The sequence below is a fragment of the Globicephala melas genome, chromosome 11 (genome assembly GCF_963455315.2).
Source record: "Globicephala melas chromosome 11, mGloMel1.2, whole genome shotgun sequence".
NCBI classification, from domain to species: domain Eukaryota; kingdom Metazoa; phylum Chordata; class Mammalia; order Artiodactyla; family Delphinidae; genus Globicephala; species Globicephala melas.
In genome coordinates this window covers 65,215,365-65,239,042 of record NC_083324.2, presented here as the reverse complement: position 1 = coordinate 65,239,042, position 23,678 = coordinate 65,215,365, and the positions used below count along the sequence as shown (strand labels likewise).

General features: G+C 42.0%; 2 protein-coding genes across 2 annotated transcripts in view; both read left to right on the top strand.

The window, feature by feature from the left end:
- Positions 1 to 23,678, top strand: part of SLC26A8 (solute carrier family 26 member 8) — a 67,387-nt gene that overhangs the window by 36,558 nt on the left and 7,151 nt on the right. Inside the window, 9 exon segments of the mRNA XM_030870931.2 lie at positions 1,809 to 1,891; positions 6,240 to 6,387; positions 7,923 to 8,036; positions 13,334 to 13,411; positions 19,577 to 19,672; positions 21,069 to 21,175; positions 21,257 to 21,326; positions 21,713 to 21,805; positions 21,915 to 22,046. Coding sequence (XP_030726791.2) covers positions 1,809 to 1,891; positions 6,240 to 6,387; positions 7,923 to 8,036; positions 13,334 to 13,411; positions 19,577 to 19,672; positions 21,069 to 21,175; positions 21,257 to 21,326; positions 21,713 to 21,805; positions 21,915 to 22,046 — 921 coding nt within the window.
- LOC115860776 (Holliday junction recognition protein-like) lies at positions 16,877 to 19,063 on the top strand. The gene has a single exon (XM_060308535.1). The coding sequence runs from the start codon at positions 16,877 to 16,879 to the stop codon at positions 19,061 to 19,063; it is 2,187 nt and encodes a 728-aa protein (XP_060164518.1).

The following is a 23,678-nucleotide window of genomic DNA, read 5'->3' as shown; positions in this document are numbered from 1 at the left end:
ACATGTCAAGTCAAGTGATTGGGAACATTTTCTACTATATAGCAGGGATTAGAGATGTAGTTTAGAATTGGAAAAAGACCTCCATGTTTCCCTTGGAAATGAGGAAAGTAGGAGAGGGAGGATGAGAGCTGCTATGGTGTAGCGGGTGAAAAGCTTTTCACAACACCCCATAAGAAACTACTGTGAAACTAAGATGTGCTGGAGATGGGCTTCCCTGGTGGCACAGTGCTTAAGAATCCGCCTGCCAATGCAGGGAACATGGGTTCAAGCCCTGGTCGGGGAAGGTCCCACATGCTGTGGAGCAACTAAGCCCGTGCACCACAACTACTGAGCCTGTGCTCTAGAGCCCGCGAACCACAACTACTGAGCCCGCATGCCACAACTACTGAAGCCTGCGTGCCTAAAGCCCGTGCTCCACACAAGAGAAGCCACCACAATAAGAAGACTGCGCACCACAACAAAGAGTAGCCCCCGCTCGCCGCAACTAGAGAAAGCCTGTGTGCAGCAACGAAGACCCAATGCAGCCAAAAAAAAAGGTTGTGCTGGAGGAAACTGCACATACCCAGCCGTCTATCCTTTAGATGGTAGTCTCAAATATTAAGGGAAAATTTCAAGGCAATATTTGGGATCCAGGTAAAATAAACTGACAAATAATTCAAGAGTTTCATAGATATAAGAAATTGTACATACTGTACGTTCATAATTAATGTATGTGTATGTGTGTATTTGTATATGTGTATATTTAAGCTGTATAGCAAACACCAAAAAAAAGCATCAATAGTAGTTATCTTTGGATGACTTATTTCTGCTTTTAAATTTTTCATATTTTCTCTATTTTCCTTAATGAGCAAGTGTAACCTTTATACTGGAAATGAAAGAGTTTCTTGGCCACTTGCCACACTTCCTGTCCCTTAACTATATAAAGATCACAACTTTTCTGTTGATCCAGATCTTCCTTCCATTCTGATCTGTAGGCTTCCTAGGGGTCGTCATCTGAACACAGCATCACAGGTAAACCAACTGCTATCCTGCTCAGTGTCTAGCTGAGCTCTTAGAGTAGATGCTGGGAAAAGATTTATGTGTTAGTAGGGATAATGGGGTAAAGCAACTATATATTATTATTTTTAAATGGGCATTGAGTTCTCTTGTCTCTGCTTTAATTTGCTTTGGTGTGAGGTCTTTATAAGGTGTAACAGCTGCTAGCTTGTCTATTTTCCCTCTAACAGACATTAGAAATGGAAGGGAGACTTGGTATTTCAGAAGGAAATGAAAGGAGAAAAAAGAAAGCAAGTAATTGCTTTGCTAAAGCAATTTTTCGTGTGTGCTATCAAATGCTGCTCCATCTTATTAATGCTTATTAATGATTATCAATATACCTCAACAATCCCCCAGAGGGCTTACTTGTATTGGGACAGTGTACCTAGATTTTAAAACTTTTAAAACTGAGGCCTTGGTTACAGCTATTATCTGAAAACATGTTTATACTTGATCCAGATATTTAAAGTTGGTGAGGAAAGAGAAGTCTAGGGCAACCATTTTTTCCTATTACTATGTCAGAGACCAAGCCTGAAGTTGTTTTTCATTCTGGTTACAGTGCTAAAAAGAGTTCAGGGAACCAAAAGTGTTGGGGAGGACTTCTGCCTTTGTTGTTCCACTGAACTGGCACTGCCTCTTTCTCCAACCTTCATGTATAGGGACTGCCACGTATTGCATTCCCTGTGCTGCCAGAGGCTATGGGCACCTCTGCTCTTGGAAGCAATGCATAATATTTAGATGATCACATGCCTTTTCTTTTTAAACCCCTACAGATTCTTGGGTTCGCTGCATTTGCAAACAAGGTAAACGTGGACACAGAAAACAGCAAGATGCTCATTGATATGATTCCTTATAGGTTGGTAATTCCACTTTTCAAGACTACTTTTCCCTTCCTGTTAACTCCTCTTAGCCTCTGACTACATAGCCTGTTTGGTATCATTGACCAAAACAGAGTGCCAGTTAGTTCTCCAGCAAGGATGGGTTTATTCGGGATCAGCAAAGAATTGCAATTTGGGGTCTGCAACCATGGCGAGTCACATGCAAGTCCTCCCACAGCAAGGGAAGAAGATTTTATAAAGGAAAAAATAAAACTGGAGTGGGGGGAAGCTATGGTAAACAAAAAGTCTATGACTTTTCATTGGCTGAGTCCTTTGCCAGGAAAGAAGAGGAGTCTTTCTTCTTCCTGTTGGGCTCTGCAATGGTCACAGGGTGTGAGAACTCCCCCTTTTGGTCTCCCAACTCTACTTAATTATTTTCTGTTTATTAATATTTTTTTAAACAATATTCTCTGCTAACAGTCTCTGGCCACAGCCAAATCTGGGTCATGGGCTCAAGTTCATTTTAGAGCACAGAGGTTCTAAAGGACAAGGGCTAGGACAACCCCGTTCTTCTCTGGTCAGCCTTTGACTCTCTTCCCATGGTTGAGCCAATCCCCTTACCCAAGTAAACTGCTTGGATGCACTGAATACCAGAGAGACTCATGCATCTTTCTCACAGCACATTATGAACCTTCTCAACCTCCATACCTATCTGATTAACTCTCAAGGATGGGACAAGAGATACCTCTTTTCCTAGCCTCTCTCTGGGCTTCAGTGCTCAGGAGGTGAGCATTCCTTCTGTCTTCACCTACTTAGACTGAATGTCCTTGAGCAACATTACTTCATCACTCTGAGTAGAAAGCCTTCTTCAAGTAGTCTGGCATATGGAGTTCTTAAGGACTTGCAATTAATTGACATTATGATTCCTACCAGTGACTATGGGGCATCACTCTTGCTTCTGTCAGGGAATTATAGTTTCTTTAACCTTGACCAGATGAATCACTTTAGCTAAGAAAGGCCGCATACCACAGTTTCTTGGCTCATGAGAAGGCTTTTGAAGAGCACTGTTTATTTCCTCATGTTCTTCAATAGGGAGTACAGCAAAGAGTCAATGATATTGGCTAGCCCCCAGCATACAAAACAGAGGCTACTTTGATGCAACCAGATTGAATGAATCTCATATCCTACCAGTTCTCAGTGAAATCTAATGATGATTAAATACATTTGAAATTCTGTTCACTTTTCTTAAACTGTGAGCAGGCAACCTAGGTACCAGGGAATACAATGGTAAATAAGACTTGGTCTCTGCCCTCAGGAAAAAAAAATGACAAGGGCAACAATGGGATTGATGCTTTACATAATTATTTTATGTCATTTGTTCCTCACGGTAATACTATAAGGAAGATATTATCTTCTTTTTATGGCTCAGGAAACTAAGGGTTACCAAGTTTAAATTACTTATCCAAGCTCACACAGCTGGTCAGTGTCAGAGCTACTATTTGAACCCATTTCTATTTAATTCCAAAATCTAGTACAATAACCCCTCTATTATACTTACTTAATATGCTTCTGTTATTAATGACTTAAAAAGCATACAATTAACCTTTGCTTATATTTCATCATAAGATTCAAGGGTATAGGTAGAGAAACAAACATTTCAAAAATCTAATTTTAGGTATTGCTTTGAACTCCCTTTTTAATTACCTGTTTATCCACGGTTGCTAGGGACTAGAAAAACTGAACAATTTAGGTTAGTTCCTTCCACGTCCATGTCCCCTTTTAACTAAATTGCTGACAAAGAATTGAATGTTACAGAAAACATCAGGAAGGAAAGAAACAGTAGTTTATGCTATTATCATACTAAATATTTAAGGTTTACTAACATAGATTTGGGCAATAAATTCATGAAAATTAAAATCTTTTGTGCATCAAAAGACACTATCAACAGAGAAAAAAGACAACTCACAGAATAGGAGAAAATATTTGCAAATCATATATGCTAAGGGGTTAACATCCAAAATACATAGAGAACTCCTAAAACGCAACAACAAAAAACCAACAACCTGACTCAAAAAGTGGAGAAAGGACTTGAATAGACATTTTTCCAAGGATGATACACAAATGACCAATAAACACATAACATGCTCAACATCACTAGTCATTTGGGAAATGCAAATCAAAACTACAATAATTCAATAGATACCACCTCACACTCATTAGTGTGACTACTATTTTTTTTAAAAAAAGATGAAAATAACAAGTGTTGGTGAGGATGTGGAGAAAATGGAAATCTTGTGCACTGTTAGTGGGAATGTAAAATGTACAGCCACTGTGGAAAGTAGTACGCTGATTCCTCAAAAGATTAAAAATAGAATTGCCGGGCTTCCCTGGTGGCGCAGTGGTTGAGAGTCCGCCTGCCGATGCAGGGCACTACGGGTTCGTGCCCCGGACCGGGAAGATCCCACATGCCGCGGAGCGGCTGGGCCTGTGAGCCGTGGCCGCTGAGCCTGCGCGTCCGGAGCCTGTGCTCCGCAACGGGACAGGCCACAACAGTGAGAGGGCCGCGTACCGCAAAAAAAAAAACAAACAAAAAAAATAGAATTGCCAAATGATCCAGCAATTCTACTTCTGGATATATACCGCCCAAAGTTAAAAGAAGTGTCTTGAAGAGATATTTGTGCACCTATGTTCATAGCAGCATTACTCACAATAGCTGAAATGTGGAAGAAACAGTAAGTGTCCATCGATGGATGAATGGATAAGCAAAATGTGTTATAAACATACAATAGAACATTTTTTGACAGTAAGAATATAGTTTTATTTATAGAATTAATAAAAGGAATATACCACACAAGTATTTTACACACAAAACGCCTTAGACACAAAGATATGGAAGTGAATTTTTACAGTTTATTCACATTGAGTCTAGAATACTAGGTGACCCATTGTCACCTTTAAAAAACAGAACCTTGTCACATCTCTTGAATACAAATTAAACAGCTCAGACTGAGTTGGTCGAGGTCACATAGAATCTGGAACTCACTCTAGTCTGTGCCTTTACCCTAGCTCTTGAAGCTGCTACACTCGTGACAGAATAATTCAGTGGGTGGTGAATCAGACAAAACAAACACCAAACAGACTCTCCTTCACAGCATGGCAGGTGTGAGGGAAAGATAAACTTTAAACAAAGCTGTATTTATCTCGCAACAATGCCCCAACTGGAGCACTTTTTTTTTCCCTATAGACAGATACTCCTAACACACGATTCTTCTGCTGCTCAAGAACCTTCAATGGCTCCCTAGTGCCTATGAACTCACAATGGCAGCATGTTAAGGCTGGACTTTTCTTGTTTGTGACTAGCCCCAGTGGCTTAGCTGAAATTGTCTAAGATTTGATTGGAATTCAGTATTAATTGTGAAGTGGGAGAGAGAGACTGAAGGCTTCATAACGGTTCTGGAATGTGCTTAATTTGGGCACTGAAAATCCAAATATTTTAGCATTCAACTCCCCTCATACAATAGAATATTATTCAGTCTTAAAAAGGAAGGAAATTCTGACATATACTACAACATAGGTGAACCTTGAGGACGTTATGCTAAGTGAAATAAGCCAGTCAGAGAAAGACAATTACTATATGATTCCACTTATCTGAGGTACTTAGTAGTCAAAATCACCAAGACAGAAAGTAAAATGGTGGTTGTCAGAGCTGGGGGGAGGGAGAAATGGAGAGTTATTGATTAATAGTTATAGAGTTTCAGTTTTACAAGATGAAGGAGTTATGGAGTAGATGGTGGTGATAGTTGCACATTATGGATGTATTTAATACCACTGAACAGTACATTTAAAAATGGCTAAGATGGTAAATCATGTTATGTGTCTTTTACCCAATTAAAGTAATTGGGAAAAAAAGGTGTGGATAAGAATCAGAAGCAATTTTTACAAAAGACAATGACTAAAATTATACCCTAAAAGATTTGAGTTTGACTAGAAGGGAATACATGGAGCTTTTTAGCTCTAAACCCTCTTAGGTATGATATATGCCTATTGCTTACCCACTGGTATGGTCTCAAACAGTGTAAATAAACTATTTTTCATCGATTTTTGTAGTTTTGCCTGTCCTATCTGTTGCCATTGGTACATGGCAGAAACCTTGAACTAGAAGATAGCAGAGCATGTTCTCTTAATGGCTTTTGTAACCTGGCTTGAGTTGCTGGCAGTTTTGGCAAGCTGCTGCCTGAGTTGCTCTTCTTATCTCTTATTTTTATTATTTTTTAAAAGGGTCAGACCTTTTGAAAAACGGATGATAAAGTACGATAAGGTTGGAGTGGGGGAGATGCCAATAAATGATTCCTGCTATCTAGGAATAATTCCACCCTTTTATTCCAGCTTCCTGTTTCCTGTAACACCAGATATGAGCAATCTTACTGAAGTGCTTTTAGAAGCGTTCTCCTTAGCTTTAGTGAGCTCCTCTCTGCTCATATTTCTGGGCAGGAAGATTGCCAATTTCCATAACTATGATGTCAATTCCAACCAGGTGAGAGGACAGGCCTTTCTATTACTTTCTGTGACCCTTTAATCTTTGTTCTCTAACCTTAGCCTGCAGTTAAAATGAAGACTGGATTCTTCTGTAACCAGAGAGTCACTTGGACCATGATTTGAATTACAATTACCAAAGGATGTTGTAAAAAATTATTTTTAATTATTTACTTATTTTTGGCTGCGTCGGGTCTTCGTTGCTGTGTGGGGGCTTTCTCTGGTTGAGGTGAGTGGGGGCTACTCTTCGTTGTGGTGCGCGGGCTTCTCACCGTGGTGGCTTCTTTTGTTGCGGAGCACAGGCTCTAGGCACGCAGGCTTCAGTAGTTGTGGCACGTGGGCTCTAGAGTAGAGGCTCAGTAGTTATGGCACACGGGCTTAGTTGTTCCACGGCCTGTGGGATCTTCCCAGACCAGGGCTTGAACCTGTGTCCCCTGCATTTGCAGGCGGATTCTTAACCACTGCGCCACCAGGGAAGTCTTACCAAAGGATTTTTGAGAAGTGTGGCATACTTAACTCTGAAGCCACTTGAATTAATGTGTATGGTTACTCTAGAACAGATATGGTGTAGGGAGGCAAGAAGGTAATGTATGACATCATGTTGTTAAGCTAGCAGAGTTCCTCTCCTCTCCTTTTATCTTCCTTTCCACCAAGTCCTTAAAAGTCAACCACATGCCAAAGCACAATAAGAAATGCAGTGGAGGGACTTCCCTCGTGGTCCAGTAACTGACTCCGCTCTCCCAATGCAGGGGGCTCCGGGTTCCATCTCTGACCAGGGAACTAGAACCCACGTGCCACAACTAAGAGTTCGCATGCCACAACTAAAGAGATCCCGCATTCCACAACGAAGACCCAGTGCAGCCAAATAAATAAATAAATATTTTTTAAAAAGAAATGCAGTGGAATATCAAAACTAGGATAATAAAACAATTAAGTTGGCCTCCCAGAAATAGTCCTTCTCATTTTCTTTTTTTTAGTCTCCGACTATTTTGAGTTTGGCTTTTTCCCTAGAAATTAAAAAGAGAATATGGGGACTTCCCTGGAGGTCCAGTGATTAGAACTCGGTGCTTTCACTGCCGTGGCCCCAAGGTTCAATCCCTCGTCGGGGAACTAAGATCCTGCAAGCCGCTTGGCACGGCCTGGTGGCCTAATGGTTAGGATTCCGGGCTTTCACTGCCTGGCCCGGGTTCAATCGGTGTCCCGCTTTGACTTTAGGATAGTATAGAAGGAAGCAAGAAAAACAGTACTATATTTCTCCCTGTCATCCTAATTCCCAGCAATCATGCAGAAGAGAATAACAAGGCAAATGTCTCATTTACTCACTTTGAAAAAGGACTTTCCTTATGATCTCTAGCTAAAATGAAGAAATCAGATTTACCATCCTTCACTTCTTTCCAATAATATTTCAGTGTTATTTGAAGTGATGTACACAACCCTATCTTCATGCATAAGAAATAACAGTATACCTTTAGTTCAAACTCAAATCAGCCTTCTTTGACAAACAGTGGCCCTAAAGTATTTGCCATTTCTTTACAGGATTTAATAGCCATTGGCCTTTGCAATGTCGTCAGTTCATTTTTCAGATCTTATGTGTTTACTGGTGCTGTTGTCAGGACTATTATCCAGGATAAAACTGGAGGAAGACAACAGGTATGTGAAATAGAATTTGATCTCTAATATAGAAAGACACTTAGGTCTATTCATATGTATATTCACAGAAGGAGATTATATTAGTTTAACTATGTTACTGTTTTAATGTGATGCTTGTTTGGGAAAAATTTGGATTTCATGCTTGGCTTATTTTTTGATTAGATTTTGTCTTAAAAGCTATCTGTCAATGTGGAACTTGAAAGTCATTTTTTATAAAAATACTGTTCTGTTAAAGGCTTCTATATATTAGCCCACAAAAAGCTACTTTCCATGTAACATACCTAAAAGATAATATTTCAGATAAACCAACCATCACCTATTAACATTTTTTTCTATGGGGAGATATATTCTCAGCCCTAGTCTGGGAAAATAATAATATAACTCTCTCCTTCCTGACAGCAGAACTAGAAACTTTCCTGGCTTCCTCAAAGGGCATGACAAGAGGCTTTCATGATAGAGAATAAAGTCTTTGTCTAGGCAAGCTTAGGGAATTTATGACCATTCTACCTTTGTGTAAGAGAAAATTATCTAGGTCAGACCCTATTCAGGTATCCTGAATTAGTACACTAAATATATAGGGTATGGAAGGGAAGAAGGAAAGGGAAAATGTTGGCAGAGAAGGCTCTAAAGGCAAGCTCTCTAATTGTAGGTAAGATATTTTTTTTAAATTTATTTATTTCATTTACTTATTTTTGACTGTGTTGGGTCTTCGTTGCTGCGCGCGGGCTTTCTCTAGTTGCGGCGAGCAGGGGCTACTCTTCGTTGTAGTGCGCGGGCTTCTCATTGCAGTGGCTTCTGGTGTAGCAGAGCACGGGCTCCAGGTGTGTGGGCTCAGTAGTTGTGGCTCACGGGCTCTAGAGCGCAGGCTCAATAGTTGTGGCACACGGGCTTAGTTGCTCCGCGGCATGTGGCATCTTCCTGGACTAGGGCTCGAACCTGTGTCCCCTGCATTGGCAGGCAGATTCTTAAACACTGAGCCACCAGGGAAGCCCAGCAAGAGAGGTTTTTTTTTTTTTTTTTAATTAATTTTTTTTTTTTTTTTTTGCTGTACGCGGGCCTCTCACTGTTGTGGCCTCTCCTGTTGCGGAGCATAGGCTCTGGACGTGCAGGCTCAGCGGCCATGGCTCACGGACCCAGCTGCTCCGCGGCATGTGGGATCTTCCCGGACCGGGGCACAAACCCGTGTCCCCTGCATCGGCAGGCAGACTCTCAACTACTGCGCCACCAGGGAAGCCCCGGCAAGAGAGTTTTTAAGTCCAATGTTCATGAGTTTTAAACTGACTAGATAAAAGTTACAACTTGACAACATGAGAGGTGTCCCATCTCAGTTATATAGCATGATTAAGTGTCAAAGAACTATCAGAATTGAACCTGGAGTAAGCCCATGGAATGAGTCCGGGGATCAGGAGGCACAGAAACAGTGACAGAAGTCAAAGACAAGCTTAGGCCACAGCAGCACAGTAGGGAGGTATAGCCATGGTCAAAAAGTAAAGTGTCAGAAGAATGGACACTGAATTTGAATGGGGAAAGATAAAGTGTCACAGTCCATGGGTAAATATAAGTGAAATATAAGGTGAAAGCTAATAAAAGTCAGAAGATTGGGCAGGGGTGAGAACATGGGTCTAGAGTAAGCCCATACCACATGATTTTATGTGGACTGAGTTTTTTTGTCATAGAGCTTCTGCCAGACACATTGGCCTTTAAGGTGTATGTAGCTGTTTTGCATTACTATTTGACCAAAAGAAGGAAGATGAGTTACGTTAAAAAGAAGGATGTTCTATGCAAGTCTGAAAAAATTTTGAAGTCAAAATGAGAGGATTTTATGGTAAGAAAAAATGGAAATTCCAGACAATAGTTCCCACTGACTTGTGACCACACACTTTGTTTATTTAGTATACAAGCATAACAAATTTGGGGAGAAAAGATGCACGTGGTTGGAAAAAACTAAATCACGGTGCAGGTAAAATTAAGTGCAGAATAAATACAATAAATTTTAAAATGCCGTAAATATTGCAAGAAGGAGAATGATGGATAAAGTGAGACTTTCATGGATCATTGCAAGAGGGTTAGGATATGTATAGATGGAGGGAGGGAAGAAGGGCTTCAGTTCAGCCTCAGAGTTGCCTTTAGCCTGTTGGATAAAGTGCCTGCTTCAAAGGTTGCCGATGGCTCTCATTCTGTTTTCTGCTATGGCATTGTTCTCCCCTACCAATGACATCTCTGTTTGTGGTACAGTGACCCTTCAAAGGGAAGTATGTCCCCAGGGATACTGGTAAGTCCTTCCCCAAGACCCTGACTTGCCCAGGGCAAATTGCTGGTTCAAGCAGAGAATTCCCCTGACCCTGGCCCTCCACATTGGAGCTACCCCACCTCCAATAAGTTTCTGATCTGGACTCATTCAGCCTTCTTTATCCCATAGCAGGGGTTATTCTCTCCACCCTTTTTCTCTGGGGACTTTTGATTCACTCTGCCTGAGAACACCCCTACTTTTTCAAAGCTCCTCAGGACTGCAGGAAAGAGAGGCTAGGGGGCTGGCTCTGAACCTCTCCGACATGACTTGTCACCAGGAGCCACTTATATATATATGTATTATGTATGTGTGTATGTATGTATGTGTGTATGGATGTATGTCTGACATAAATACAAACTGTATAAAATGTGTCTGGATTTCACTTTAATTTCTTCCTGTCTAGAACCCACTTGTCTTTACTGGTTGTAGCAAAACCTATCAGCCCTTCCAGCCATGGCCTGGGCCTGCTCATCCAGTTCTGACCACTATGCTTCCCTCTTCTCTATGATTGGGTTCTTTTCCTTGTTCTCTGCTTTCCAAGGACCAGCCTTCTTGCCTTGTCCCCAGGCTCCCAGAACTGCTTTTAAAAATAAGTTATTGGGCTTCCCTGGTGGCGCAGTGGTTGAGAGTCCGCCTGCCGATGCAGGGGACGCGGGTTCGTGCCCCGGTCTGGGAAGATTCCCACATGCCGCGGAGCGGCTGGGCCCGTGAGCCATGGCCGCTGAGCCTGCGCGTCCGGAGCCTGTGCTCCGCAACAGGAGAGACCACAACAGTGAGAGGCCCGCGTACGGCAAAAAAAAAAGAGTTATTATTTTAAAAAAGAAAAGAAAAAAATTATCAAAGAGAGAAATGAGCTGTGTTCTTTTTAGAGGAAGAAGATAGGGCAGTGGAGAGAGCCTGGATTTTGGGGTCAACTGGTCAGGTGGATTGAAACCTGACTCAGTAATTCTAGATGTGTGACCCTGGGCAAGTTACTTTCACTTTCTGAGGCTCTAGTCCTTACCTGTAAAATGGGGATAAGGATAACCTTTCAGTTGTGAGAATTAAACTGGATGACAATAGGGCCCACCATAGTGCGTGTCACTTAAGATGTTCAAATATCAGAGCTTCCACCCCAGGTCCCTAGTGCCCTGGCTGGTCCATCGTAATGTACTGTCCGCTGCTTATGGAGCATTTGGTGTCTGAGGTTCTGCATGTCAGTAGTGGCTGTGTTTTATGTGACCTCACATTGCCTTGAATGCCCAGAAAGAAGGTAGAGTCAGTCTTTGTTCAAGAAAGCCTGGAAAAGTGATGGAAAATCAGAGCAGAAAAGCAAAACATGCATGAGATGTAAAGTTGTACATGCTCGTTGTCTCTAGACCCTGTTCAGGCACTGAGTCTGGGATTCTGAGAGCCATCAAGCATCCTCTTAAGGCACAATGCCACCAAGGATGGCCCTCTGATCCCAAAGCCCACCCCTTTGCGTGTGCAGCCATGGGGGACACACAATTATTGGCAGGCCTCCCTGAGCAGCAAGTTTTATGGGATTCAGTGTCTGGTTTGTGCTCATTTTAAACTAGGTTTATACAGCTAATTTTGGTGTCTGTATGTCTTCGCTTCCTTAAAAATAATCAGAAGAATTTTGGAGAAAGGAGTAGAAGGAAGGAAAAGTCCTGATATATTTTCCTGTGCTAATCAAAGCAGTTTCTTCTTATAGTGCAAGACTGCCTGAAGCTAGACTCTAAAACTCGACGCAGCAACAGGCTGATATGTACATTGGCTGGAGGAACTTATGGCTTCAGTTACTTTTTTTTAGTTCCACAGTGTATAAAATGTTTGCCATGAGAACTTCCTGAGGTTCAGTTACAGTGATCCATTCTCCTGAATCCTTCTCCCTTCACTCTTCTCTCAAGGTTCAACTTTTCCATGTTGGCTTGGTCCCATTAGCTGTGCATCAGCTGGGATGGGGAAAGAAGGAAGTAGGATGTTGATTTCATTGCGATTATTTTCAGCGATATATTTATATGGCAAATAGCAGTGAGTAGTGAGAGGGAATCCAGTAGGAAGTTATTTTTTTCACACCTAATAAAAAAAGAGAAAAAAAGTTAGAGAATCATTGCTGAGTGGTCATTTAATGGTTTAGATTTAAGGTTGCTTGTTCTTGCTTGTATATGCCATTGTTTTGATTTGTGGTTACATACAGTTTTATTCCCCCTCCACCCCCATCACAGTGGGCAATTATGCTGCTTTATATTATTTTTTCTTAGTAGGGGCTTAAACAATGGAAATTTATCAATAGAGGATATAATGAGTTCAAGATTATGTCCAGAGAGCCTTGAGATTATAAAGGGAACTATGTTTCTTAGCTTTCTACCTGTATTTGCCAATCTGAATCACTGCTTACCAAGTGGTACTGAGCCCAGAGTAGTCAACCCAGGTGGGATAGGACCCAGAGCTCCTATATACAGCCCTGACTCATGTGCATAACCTTTTTTGATGGCAGTGAGGCAGAGGGAAACTGAAGTAGGGAAATCAGAAGTGAATATCATGGTGTTTTTAAGATGAAGCACCACTGAAGCTGTTAGATGGCAAGTTATCCAGGCTCCAAAAGAGCGAGGTGGAACGGTTGGGATTTTAGGGCTGACAGTGATGAGTCTACCAGGGCTTTTCTAAACTGTTCAAAGAAGGGTTAAATTTAGGATGAAATGCAGGCTGGATTTTAGTAGACTTCAGAGTCATAGCACAAAGCTATGGCAAGAAAGATTCAGATATCCAAGACAATCTGGGACTTTTCAGAAAGCCTCCATACGTCCAATCAACAAGAATTTATTGAGTACCTAGTATGTGTTTAGCACTTTGGCAGGACCTGAAAATGTCAGTTCACCAAAAATGCACTTATGCTGGATGGTTATACTCAACCCCTTTTAAGAAAAAAATGACATGCTTCTCACCAAGCAGAAGGCCTCAGTTGCAGACAGGGACAAATACATTCCTGATGGTCTCTCTCCAACTGGCTCTGTCTCCTCAGTTTGCATCTCTGGTAGGCGCAGTTGTGATGCTGCTCCTGATGGTGAAGGTGGGACGCTTTTTCTACAAACTGCCAAATGTAAGTAGAACTAATCAAATAGCTAAGTCAAGAAAGAATGGATCTCCAGATTACATCTTGGTGGGGCATCTCTGAGGAGAACTGCATTCAACTGATCCCCAGTGGTGGTCCCAGCCTATTTCTAGTTCCTTTTCTTTAAAATAATAGCCACTGCCTCACAGGATTGGGAGTTAAATAAGATAATATGTATAATATAGAGAGAATGGTTTTGAGCTAGTAATAAGCACTCAAACAATTGTTATTCTTCTCGTTCCCGTTAATCTTTTTTTTTTTTTTTTTTTTTTGCTTAAGCTATAAAGTAAGCTTTGGAAGTAAGGATTCAGTTAAACATGACCAAAATAGACTTCTGATGCCAGAACACCCAATACCACCACAGACTTGGAAGCTCATTGTGCATTCATGCCATCTGTTTTCCTAAATAGTTTCCAGAAGTCCTTGTTCTGCATTCATGTGAACTCAATCCCCCTACTGCTGCCACACTGCCTCTTGGTCAGTTCAGAACACTAAAGGCAGCATCTAAAAATTGAGTTTTAACTCTGTGTTCAGCTAGGATGCCTCTATATACTTATGTGCCATTTCTTCCCTTTGTGTGAGACGGATGACCTTACATTTAGAGATGCCAGGTGCATTAATTACTAGCTATAATTGATTTGTTCTAAGTGACAATACAGATCAATGCCCAGTCATCATAATTTCCTTTTAAATTTCCTTAATGTTCCCTTTAGCCATTTTTAGATAGTACTAAGGGAGTGGGGAGGAGATTTTATTCCTGGTGCAGCAGCCTGGTTACACACTGAGGTGGCAGTCCCTAAGCTGGTGTGGTTGTAAATATTATGCCCATCCTTTTGAATGCGTTTATTCCACCTGGTAAATATCAGGTTTCAGTAGAGCAGGACCATCTCAAGGCTGTTGCTGCCTTCTGCTCTTGTGATTCAGGGACCTTGGAAACCAGCCATGGAATATATGCATGGTGGGTGGGATTAAGCTTCTGTTTATCACACAAGCTGTCCTCTGATTCCCAGCAGAAGCCATCTACAGAATTTAGTTTATATAGCACCTTTGGTGCTGTAACTCTTGGGAGTCTATTTTCAGAGGGCCACTCACTAATTTACTTTGAACAATGATATTTTTCCATTCTAGAAGAGTCAGAATTTTTAAAAATCTCAAATAAAAATCTGTCAGAATTCACTAAAGGGTAGTGATAAAAGTAGGTAAGCCCTCCCTTACTATAAATATGTTGGGGATAGAACAGCCCTTGCTTTTGGCCAACCATGTTATGGCATGTTATTTTTATATCATCTAGTTAGGATGTTTCTGGGTGAGAAAATGTGAATACAATCTGATCAGTGGAATATCTGAATTTCTATAACACTGGGACTTTATGAGTATTAAACTACAAATGATTCCTTCCTTCTTTGAACGACTGTGGATAGCTTGTTGCAAAATCCTTAGGAGAGTAATTGGTGGAACATCCTGGCTAGGATCTCAACTAGTTAGCAACAGAACCAACATAAATTTTTTAAAAACGTAATACAGGGACTTCCCTGGCAGTCCAGTTGTTAGGACTTCGTCTTCCAGTGCCCGGGGTACGGGTTTGATCCCTGGTCAGAGAGCTAAGATCCCACGTGCCTCATGGCCAAAAAACCAAAACATAAAACAGAATAAAATATTATAACAAATTCAGTAAAAATTTTTTAAAAATAGTCCTCATCAAAAAAAACTTTAAAAAAACCATAATGCAAATAGTATATTCAATATTGTTCCAATTTTGTGTGAAAAAATACATAGGCTATACCAAAATGTTAACAATGGTTATCTCTTGTATGATGGAAATTATATATAAATTCAATTCTTCTTTACACATGAGCACGTTTTATCTTAATATTAAGAAAGGTAAGGGCTTCCCTGGTAGCGCAGTGGTTGAGAGTCCGCCTGCCGATGCAGGGGACGCGGGTTCATACCCCGATCCGGGAAGATCCCACACGCCGCGGTGCGGCTGGGCCCATGAGCCATGGCCGCTGAGCCTGCACGTCCGGAGCCTGTGCTCTGCAAGGGGAGAGGCCACAACAGTGAGAGGCCCGCGTACCGGAAAAAAAAAAAAAGAAAGGTAAAAATTTTATTGTATATTATGTCATGAAAAGATTTGTTTCCTCTTCATACGCCATACCTCAAGCCAAAAACCTGGTAAAAGCCCTATGAAGTTGAATTTCTTATCTTTCCTACCACATCTCCCTGCAAATTGTGGAAATTTTGGGAGATTCTTGACTGGAAAGAAGATGAAGATGGGAAACAAGTAATTTCTGCTGACTTCATCTTTGTTCTTCCCTCCTCTACTGACCTGTTAAGACCAAGTGGTCACTGAGTAACCTCAGAAAATAAGAGTAAGCTTGGATCCAATCCATTCCTGATGATAGGATCAGTTCTAATTCCCAGGCAGAGTATATAGAAGAGAGGATGGCTAGGAAAAGGATGAGAAATGTTTCTTAAAGTAGGTTCGATTCTACTTTGAGGCCCTGATGATTTTACATTCCTATGAGTATCCATCTTCATTTTCTTACATTTAAGACACTTTTTTTCCCTTAGAAAGGGAGACGTGCTTACTTTTAAAACTTTGGAAAATTCACAATAGATAAAAATCTATTTTTTAGATAGACTGGTTACACACTGAGGTGGCAGTCTCTGAAGCCATAGTCACAAATAAACCACTATTAACATTTTGGCATATGTCTAACCAATATTATTCTCTATAAATAGTACTTTGCATAATTGTGATCTAACTGTACAATCTGGTATTCTTGTTTTAATTTAATATGTAGCATGATACTCCATACTATAACTTAATCATCTTAAATTAGGTTATCTGAATTTTTGTTATTATAAATAACACAACAGTGAGCAATTTTGTACATCTACCCTTTTCTATATTTAAGACAGATTTCTAAGAGTAAAACAAAATTTCTGTGTGAAAGCATATTTGCATTTCTTGATATATTGCCAAATTATTTTCCAAAAGGGCAATACTCAACACCCATTTTTATGGGATGTCCTCAATGTTTTAAATTTGCTAATTTAATTTGATGGACAAAAATTGGTATCTCATCGTTGAAATAATTGTAGTACATCATGATTAGACTTGAAAAAAGCCCAACTGAAACTATTTCAGCATTCCTGTGAGTGGAAATTCTCTTAATTTGTCATCCCTTCTGAGAATGGTTTCTAAGCAACATCGGTAACATAGATTATGTCAAGCAAACTAGACAAAGCAAGGCCAAGTAGGCAAAGATAAGAAAAATGGCCAAAGGTGCCAGCCTCCCTGAGGGCTTGCCTCAGACACCAAAGTGACAACATGGAAGCAGAAGGGGCTAGATGATCATAACCTGCGGGTACTCTTCCTCTCACTGTCAGGGTAAGTAATCAGTGACCTGAATCTAAAAGGGGCTTGTGGATTTTGGCTGTCCGAGCACCATGGACAGCGAGGTCCTGGGAGAGGATGCGCTGCTGCGGAAGCTCAGGGACAGCCGCCGCCGCTTCCAGAGGCGCATGCAGCAGCTGATAGAGAAGTACAACCAGCCCTTCGAGGACGCCCCGGTGGTGCAGATGTCCACGCTGACCTACGAGACACCCCAGGGATTGCGAATTTGGGGAGGAAGATTAATAAAGGAAAGAAATACAGGACAAATCCAGGGCTCCCCGGTGAAGACGGACAACAGGACAGATGGACCCATGCGAATCCCAGCTGGAGGTCACGAGCTTCCCTTGCCCTGCACACAAGGTGAGGATTCAATAAGCAGTGATACTGTTACAACTTTATTCCAAGAAGATGTGGTTGCTGGTAACTTGATGCCTGCAGTGCCTTGGAGCCCATTGAAAAATGAGCTAAGGAGGAAGTACTTGACACAAGTGGATATCCTGCTGCAGGATGAAGGGTGTTTGGAGTGTGCCAGTTACGGAGAGGGAAAGGACACCCGTGTGACCCTGGTCCCTTCATTGGCCTCACCCGCCAGCCCTGCCCGAGGATACTATGGTGGCATCTCTGAAGAGAGCCCCGGTGGCCCATTTCAGCCAACCTCATTGCCCAGAGAGGGTGATGCTTTGCACTCTTGCTCAGCAGGCCTGGCCCTGGTGCCGAGGGGTGATGGCATCTCCTTACAGGGAGGGACCGGTGGCAGCAGCTTCTCAAGCAGCGCATGCTCTGAGGCTGAGGACGTCTGCAATGCAACACTCAGCGATCTGTATGTGGGCATGCTACACTCCATGAGCTGCCTGCTGGGTGTGAGGCCCTCCTGCGTCATCTCCACCAAGACGTTCATCCACCAGAACTGGAGCTCCAAGCGGAGGCCCAGGTGTAAGAGCAGAATGGACAGAACGAGCTGCAGAGGAGGCAGGCGCTCTCGGAGGAGCCCCCAGGAGAGACGTCCACCCGGCTCCGAACCTGCGAAGGACGTGGCAGTGTTAAGAGATCGCGAGAACGTACTCGATGTTTCTGGCCATAAGATGGGTTTAAAATTGGGAGGGGCTTTTTTTGAAGTAAACAAACCCCAGATCCACGCATTCGCTTCACATTGGAAGGAGCTTCCGAGAACGCCTCAGAAGGATCATTCTTCATTGACTTACTTAGACTCCAATGCAGTGTATCATCTTGATCAGGAAAATAGATTCATGACATTAAAGTGGTTGATTTCTCCTGTAAAAATAGGTTCTAGACCCAGAGTACCGCCGGGTGAGGGAGGGAATCGTTATAGGGAGATGGAAATCAGATTTGACGAGCTTCATCAGGAATATTGCTCGAATCTTAGGAAGCAGCCCTGCCTGACTTACCTTCCCGGCTCCTCGGCTGTGGATGTGTACAGAGGTGGTCCAGCAAGCCCTGGTAGCCCCCAGGGCGTAGAAGCCCACAGGCCGAGTAGCCCTCTCCGCAGAGCAAAAGCTAAGAGGTTGAGTGAGGCTTTTGAAAGCCTGGGCAAAGGATCTATCAGAGAGGGTAGCTGCCCACCAAAGAGTGATTCCTTCCCTTCGCTTTCAAAGACCACCTCCACATGTAGCCCGGGCCGCTCGGAGCAGACCTCTGACCTTGCTTGTCAAGGAAATGATCTGGGAGGATTTAGGAAGTCAGTATCACTCAACAAAGCCATTTCAGTACCCAGGGTACAACCTCCAGCCTGTGCCAGGGATCGTTACGATGACATTAAAGAAAAATTTGACAAGCTTCATCAAAAGTATTGCCAAAAATCGCTTCAGCAGACGCAGGTGCCTTTATGTACCAGAGCATCTCCAGATAAAGCAAGTGTGGGAGTTTGGTATCAAAAAGAAGACTTCTCAGGAAAATTCCATCCAGACTCTGGCTCCCAGGGCCCCCTGAACTTGTCATCGTCACCCCAGCAGAGCATTAAAAGTCCCCTTGGCTCAAACACAATTAGGGCCCCTCCATCTACAGGTTTTGCTCTCGATGCCAGCTGGGGCCATCAAGTGCCCACAAAACGACGCCGATTATCAGACCCTCAGGTGTGCAGACGGTGGGCTGGACCCTGGGATTTCTCACCTGTGGGCAGAGCCATCCCGAGGCCTGGGGAAGAGGCTGGCTCTTTACAGGTCACCTGGGAAGAGAAGAAGTGGAAAGAACAACACATCTTTCAGGATGGAAGAGAAAAGTGATTTCGTGTTAGAAAACCTCAAAGCTGAAAATCTGTTGCCAAGTTATTCTGAAGCATTCCCTCTTGCCTCTCTGATTTTTGTGTATTTTTTTTAAATTCTCAAGAATATGTGACAACTTGCTTTGCTTATCTGCCCTTCAAAGCAAATTTCTATGAAATTGGTTCCGTTGAGATGACTCTCTGGGTTCTTGGAAATTATTTGAATAAAGTTGACCAATTTAAAAAATAAATAAAAAATAAAAGGGACTTGTGGTAGCTGTACCAGCCAAATGAGTGACCTGGCCTTGCCTTGTTTTGTGCGTTTGACAAATTATGGAGGTGAGCAGAGAAAAACGTGGAGAAAACTTATTTGATTAGACAATGAGTCAAAGCATGGACCTGGTATTTTTATGAAATATCAGTGCATAATATCTCTGAGTGGCAAGGCTGCCTAACTCTCTGTGGTACCTTTGTGGAAATTTGGGAGTTTTACCCCAGAAAGGAAAATGAAGTAGTGTTTATCTTTTCCCCACAGGCTGTGCTGGCTGGTATTATTCTGAGCAATGTCCTACCCTACCTTGAAACCATTTACAACTTACCCAATCTGTGGAGGCAGAACCAATATGACTGTGTGAGTGTAGATGTCCTGGGTGGGGTGGGAAGGACGGAGGGGAAGCCTGCAGAGAGGGGAAGAGAACAAACGAAAGAGATCAACCGGAAGGCACTGGCAGATGCCTAGTACTCTCTGATGCCTAGTACTCTACTTTTGCTTTAAACAGGGAGTCAAGGTTATTGGTGCATGGAAATACCCGTTCCAACTATGCAAAGTTAAATAAAATGCAATTAATTAAGTAGCTGCAGTTACATACAGATCTAGTAAAAAGGGTTTATCGTACATCACGTATTTGAATGACTTTTAATCCAGTTAATAGAAATACATTCCAGGATGGGAGACACAAATTCTAACAAGAGAAGGAGGTGTCTTTCCAGGAGGAGTAACTGATGGAGCACTCTCCTTCTCTCTAGAGCACAAAACTAGAGGACATAAAGGGGAGACAGCAAGAAATAAAAGATGGGGGATATGATACAATGAGAGGAGAAGCACCCAGAAGAGGCAAAGAGATAGGAAGAGGGATCATTTTGGAATGCAGGTCCCTGAAAAGTTAAGAGGGGAATGTGGTCCAGTGCACAGGTAGAGCTTCTAGTCTTAGGAGGAGGGATAGCCCTTCCAAGAGACCTGGAGAGAACGGGGGAAGGTTGAGTGCAGGTACTAACAAGTGGTAGGTGGAGGGGGAAGTAAATACTTAAGGGAGTTTCAGCCTATCTTCTTTTTTTAATTTTTATTAGAGTATTATTGATTTACAATGTTGTGTTAGTTTCAGGTATACAGCAAAGTGAATCAGTTATACATATATCCACTCTTTTTAAGATTCTTCTCCCATATAGGCCATTACAGAGTATTGAGTAGAGTTCCCTGTGCTACAGCAGGTTCTTATTAGTTATCTATTTTGTATATAGTAGTGTGTATATGTCAATCCCAGTCTTCCAATTTATCCCTCCCCCCTCAGCCTATCTTCTTTGTGAAAATAAAGTCAACATCACCTGCTGAGAGTGATGGAGAAGGTGGTGGGATAGGAACTTGAAGAGATTCCCAATAACTATCATAGCTCTTAAAATAGCAACCACTAATTTGGTGAGTGTTCTGGGTTGCTTTACAAATAATATTTCTAATCTCAATAAATTCTATAAATTAGATACTATTATTCCTATTTTTCACACGAGGAAACTGAAGTTTTAAGAGAGAATTAAAGAGAGAAGTGACCAAGGATGCATAAAAGAATTGCTAGGTAGCCCTTGGACCCAATCATTTGTGATGGTATCAGTTCATATGGCTGTGGAATTTGTTCTCTAAATCCTAGGTGTTGGGAGAGAAAGGGTAAAGGTGAGTTGAGATAGAGGACTTGTGATTTTCTCAATTCTGCTTGTTATCACGGTCTTCCTTTTCCCTTCTTCCTCTTTTCCATAAGCTCATTTGGATGGTGACGTTCATATCTGCAATTTTACTGGGACTGGACATGGGATTACTTGTTTCAGTAGCTTTTACCTTCTTCATCATCACTGTTCAGTCACACAGGTACTTTGTCTCAGGTAATAGGAGGTGGGCCATGGCAAGGTAAGGCAACTGTGAGCTAAAGGCAAATGCATTTACTTTCAGAACTAAGATTCTCCTCCTGGGTCAGATCCCTAACACCAATATTTATAGAAGCTTCCATGACTATCAGGAGGTAAGAATCCAGATCAGTCCCACTCCTTTGCCCAAAGGATGGGGTGGACCAGGCCTGCTGCCTAGTTTTCCTACAAAACCCCTTTGCTCCTGTCTGCTGCACTGCAGATATGCATTTACAAAGGTGGGGAAAGAGATGCAGCCAGTTAAGGATAATTTTAAAATGTACTTTGGGGGAGGAAGGCCAAGGAAAAGAGAGGTATGAGGAAATGGAGGGGAAAAGAAGAAAGCAGGAAAAGCACATGATGAAAATGGGAGGAAGGAATTTGCTAGATCTTGCTTCTTATAAAGAATACAGATTCTCCAGGAGGTTCTAAGGATTATTTTTTCTTACTCCATAAAAGAGCTGAAATATTTCCCTCAAGTTTACATTTATTTGTCTTGCAGGTTACGAACATTCCAGGGGTGAAGATCTTCCAGTGCTGCAACTCCATTACATTTGTCAATGTTCACTACCTAAAGCGCAAGCTGTTAGAGGGGGTGAAGGCTTTCCTCCCCAGCCTCTCTCTACCTGCTCCCCTCCCCTTCCCCGAGTATTCTCCCCTCCCCCACTCACCATCCGTATGAGACCCCCTCATATGTCTTTCAGGTTGAAATGGTAAAGGTGCCTCTTACAGAAGAAGAAATTTACAGCCTGTTTAATCAAAATGAAGATGGCCCCCAGCAAGGAAAGCTTTGTTGGTGTTTCTGCAACTGTGATGAACCGGAGCCACCGCCCAGGGTTAGAAACATGTCTTCTTTTCTGCATTTTTCTCCACATTTTATAAAAAAGAAGTGCACTAGTAGTTTTTTAAAAAAAAGGAAGAAAAGAAAAGAAAATCTAAACCCCCTCAGGGATTTTAACTCTTAGACGAACCATGAGTAATTGGAAATCAAAGATTTCTACTCAGAAATGGAGACACGGGTTCCCTTTCAGGTTCAGATCTTGCCCTGAAAGTAGGAGGCAGGGGGAGATGTCCTGACTCCTGATTCCCTTCTCAATGGTCAGCAACTTATCTGAGCACAGAGTACAGTCTGCCTGTTGACGTTGTCAGTAGTTCCCTGGTTGTCCCTGTTTCCTTGACTTTTATCTTAGCTCCCTGGCTATCTATTTCTGAAAACAAGTGACTTAAAGATTGTTTTCTAACTGCAGCAGGGCCAAGGGCAGGCAGGGTCAAGGTGGCTGGGGTTCCCAAGGATCTGTCAGAGTCTCCTGATGTCTGCCTGTGACCCGGGAAATGATGATGTGGGGTGGAGGGCAGATAAGCAGACGTGGGGATTTTACAGCATCTGAAGATTATTTTAGCAGATGAGTTGTAGCGCTCATTAATTTCCAACTCAGATTTGGTCTAAATATTCCCTTTCCCCAGGGCAGGGCTGTTCATTTCCAGCTTCAAGGCCTTTCATCCACACAAACACCCTGGAGGAGCAGCTCTATCTACACACACACACAGGAACACCTCCCATCCCCCTCATCACCTACAATACCAAGCACTCACTCTCATTGCCATACACTCGAATGGAGCATAGGCTCTACTGAGCTCCTGGAAAATACCAACTTCCCTGCCAAGAGGACTGCTCTACTACTAGAACTAACACTATCTCTAATTTTTATTTTGTACCCACACTGCACTGAATATTGTAGAGAGTATTTACAGGACATCAGAAAATACATTTTAGAGTATAATATGATGTAGTATTTATTGATCTCATACTGTGTGCCCAGAACTATGACACTATGAAAAAGGAAAATAAATTTTTAGGGGCCTCTGTCTCCAGGTAGTTCTTTTTTCTTTTTCTCTTTAATTGTGGTATAAAATGCATAACATAAAATCTATCATCTTAACCATTTTTAAGTGTACAGTTCAATAGTGTTAAATATATTCACATTGTCGTGCAATCATTACGACCATCTACCTCCAGAACTTTTTTATCTCGCAAAACTGGAACTCTGACCCATTGAACAACTCCCCATTTCCTCCTCCTCCCAGCCCCTGGCAACCACTATTATACTTTCTGTTTCTGTGACTTTGACTCTTCCAGATGCCTCATATAAGTGGAATCATACAGTATTTGTCTTTTTGCAATTGGCTTATTTCACATAGCATAATATCCTCAAGGTTCATCCAGGTTGTTCTTTTTTTTTTTAAATTTTTTCATGGAAAAATTTGAACATATACAAGAGTAGAGACAAGTATAATGAGCCTCTATGTACTCACCATCTACTTTAAGATTTATCACCTCGTATTCAATCTTATTTCATCTATATCCCTACCCACTTACAGCCCCTCAAAATCACAGGATTATTTTGAAGCAATTTATGGAATTTTAATTCAAACTGGGGAGGATTTTCTGGCAGTCCAGTGGTTAAGAC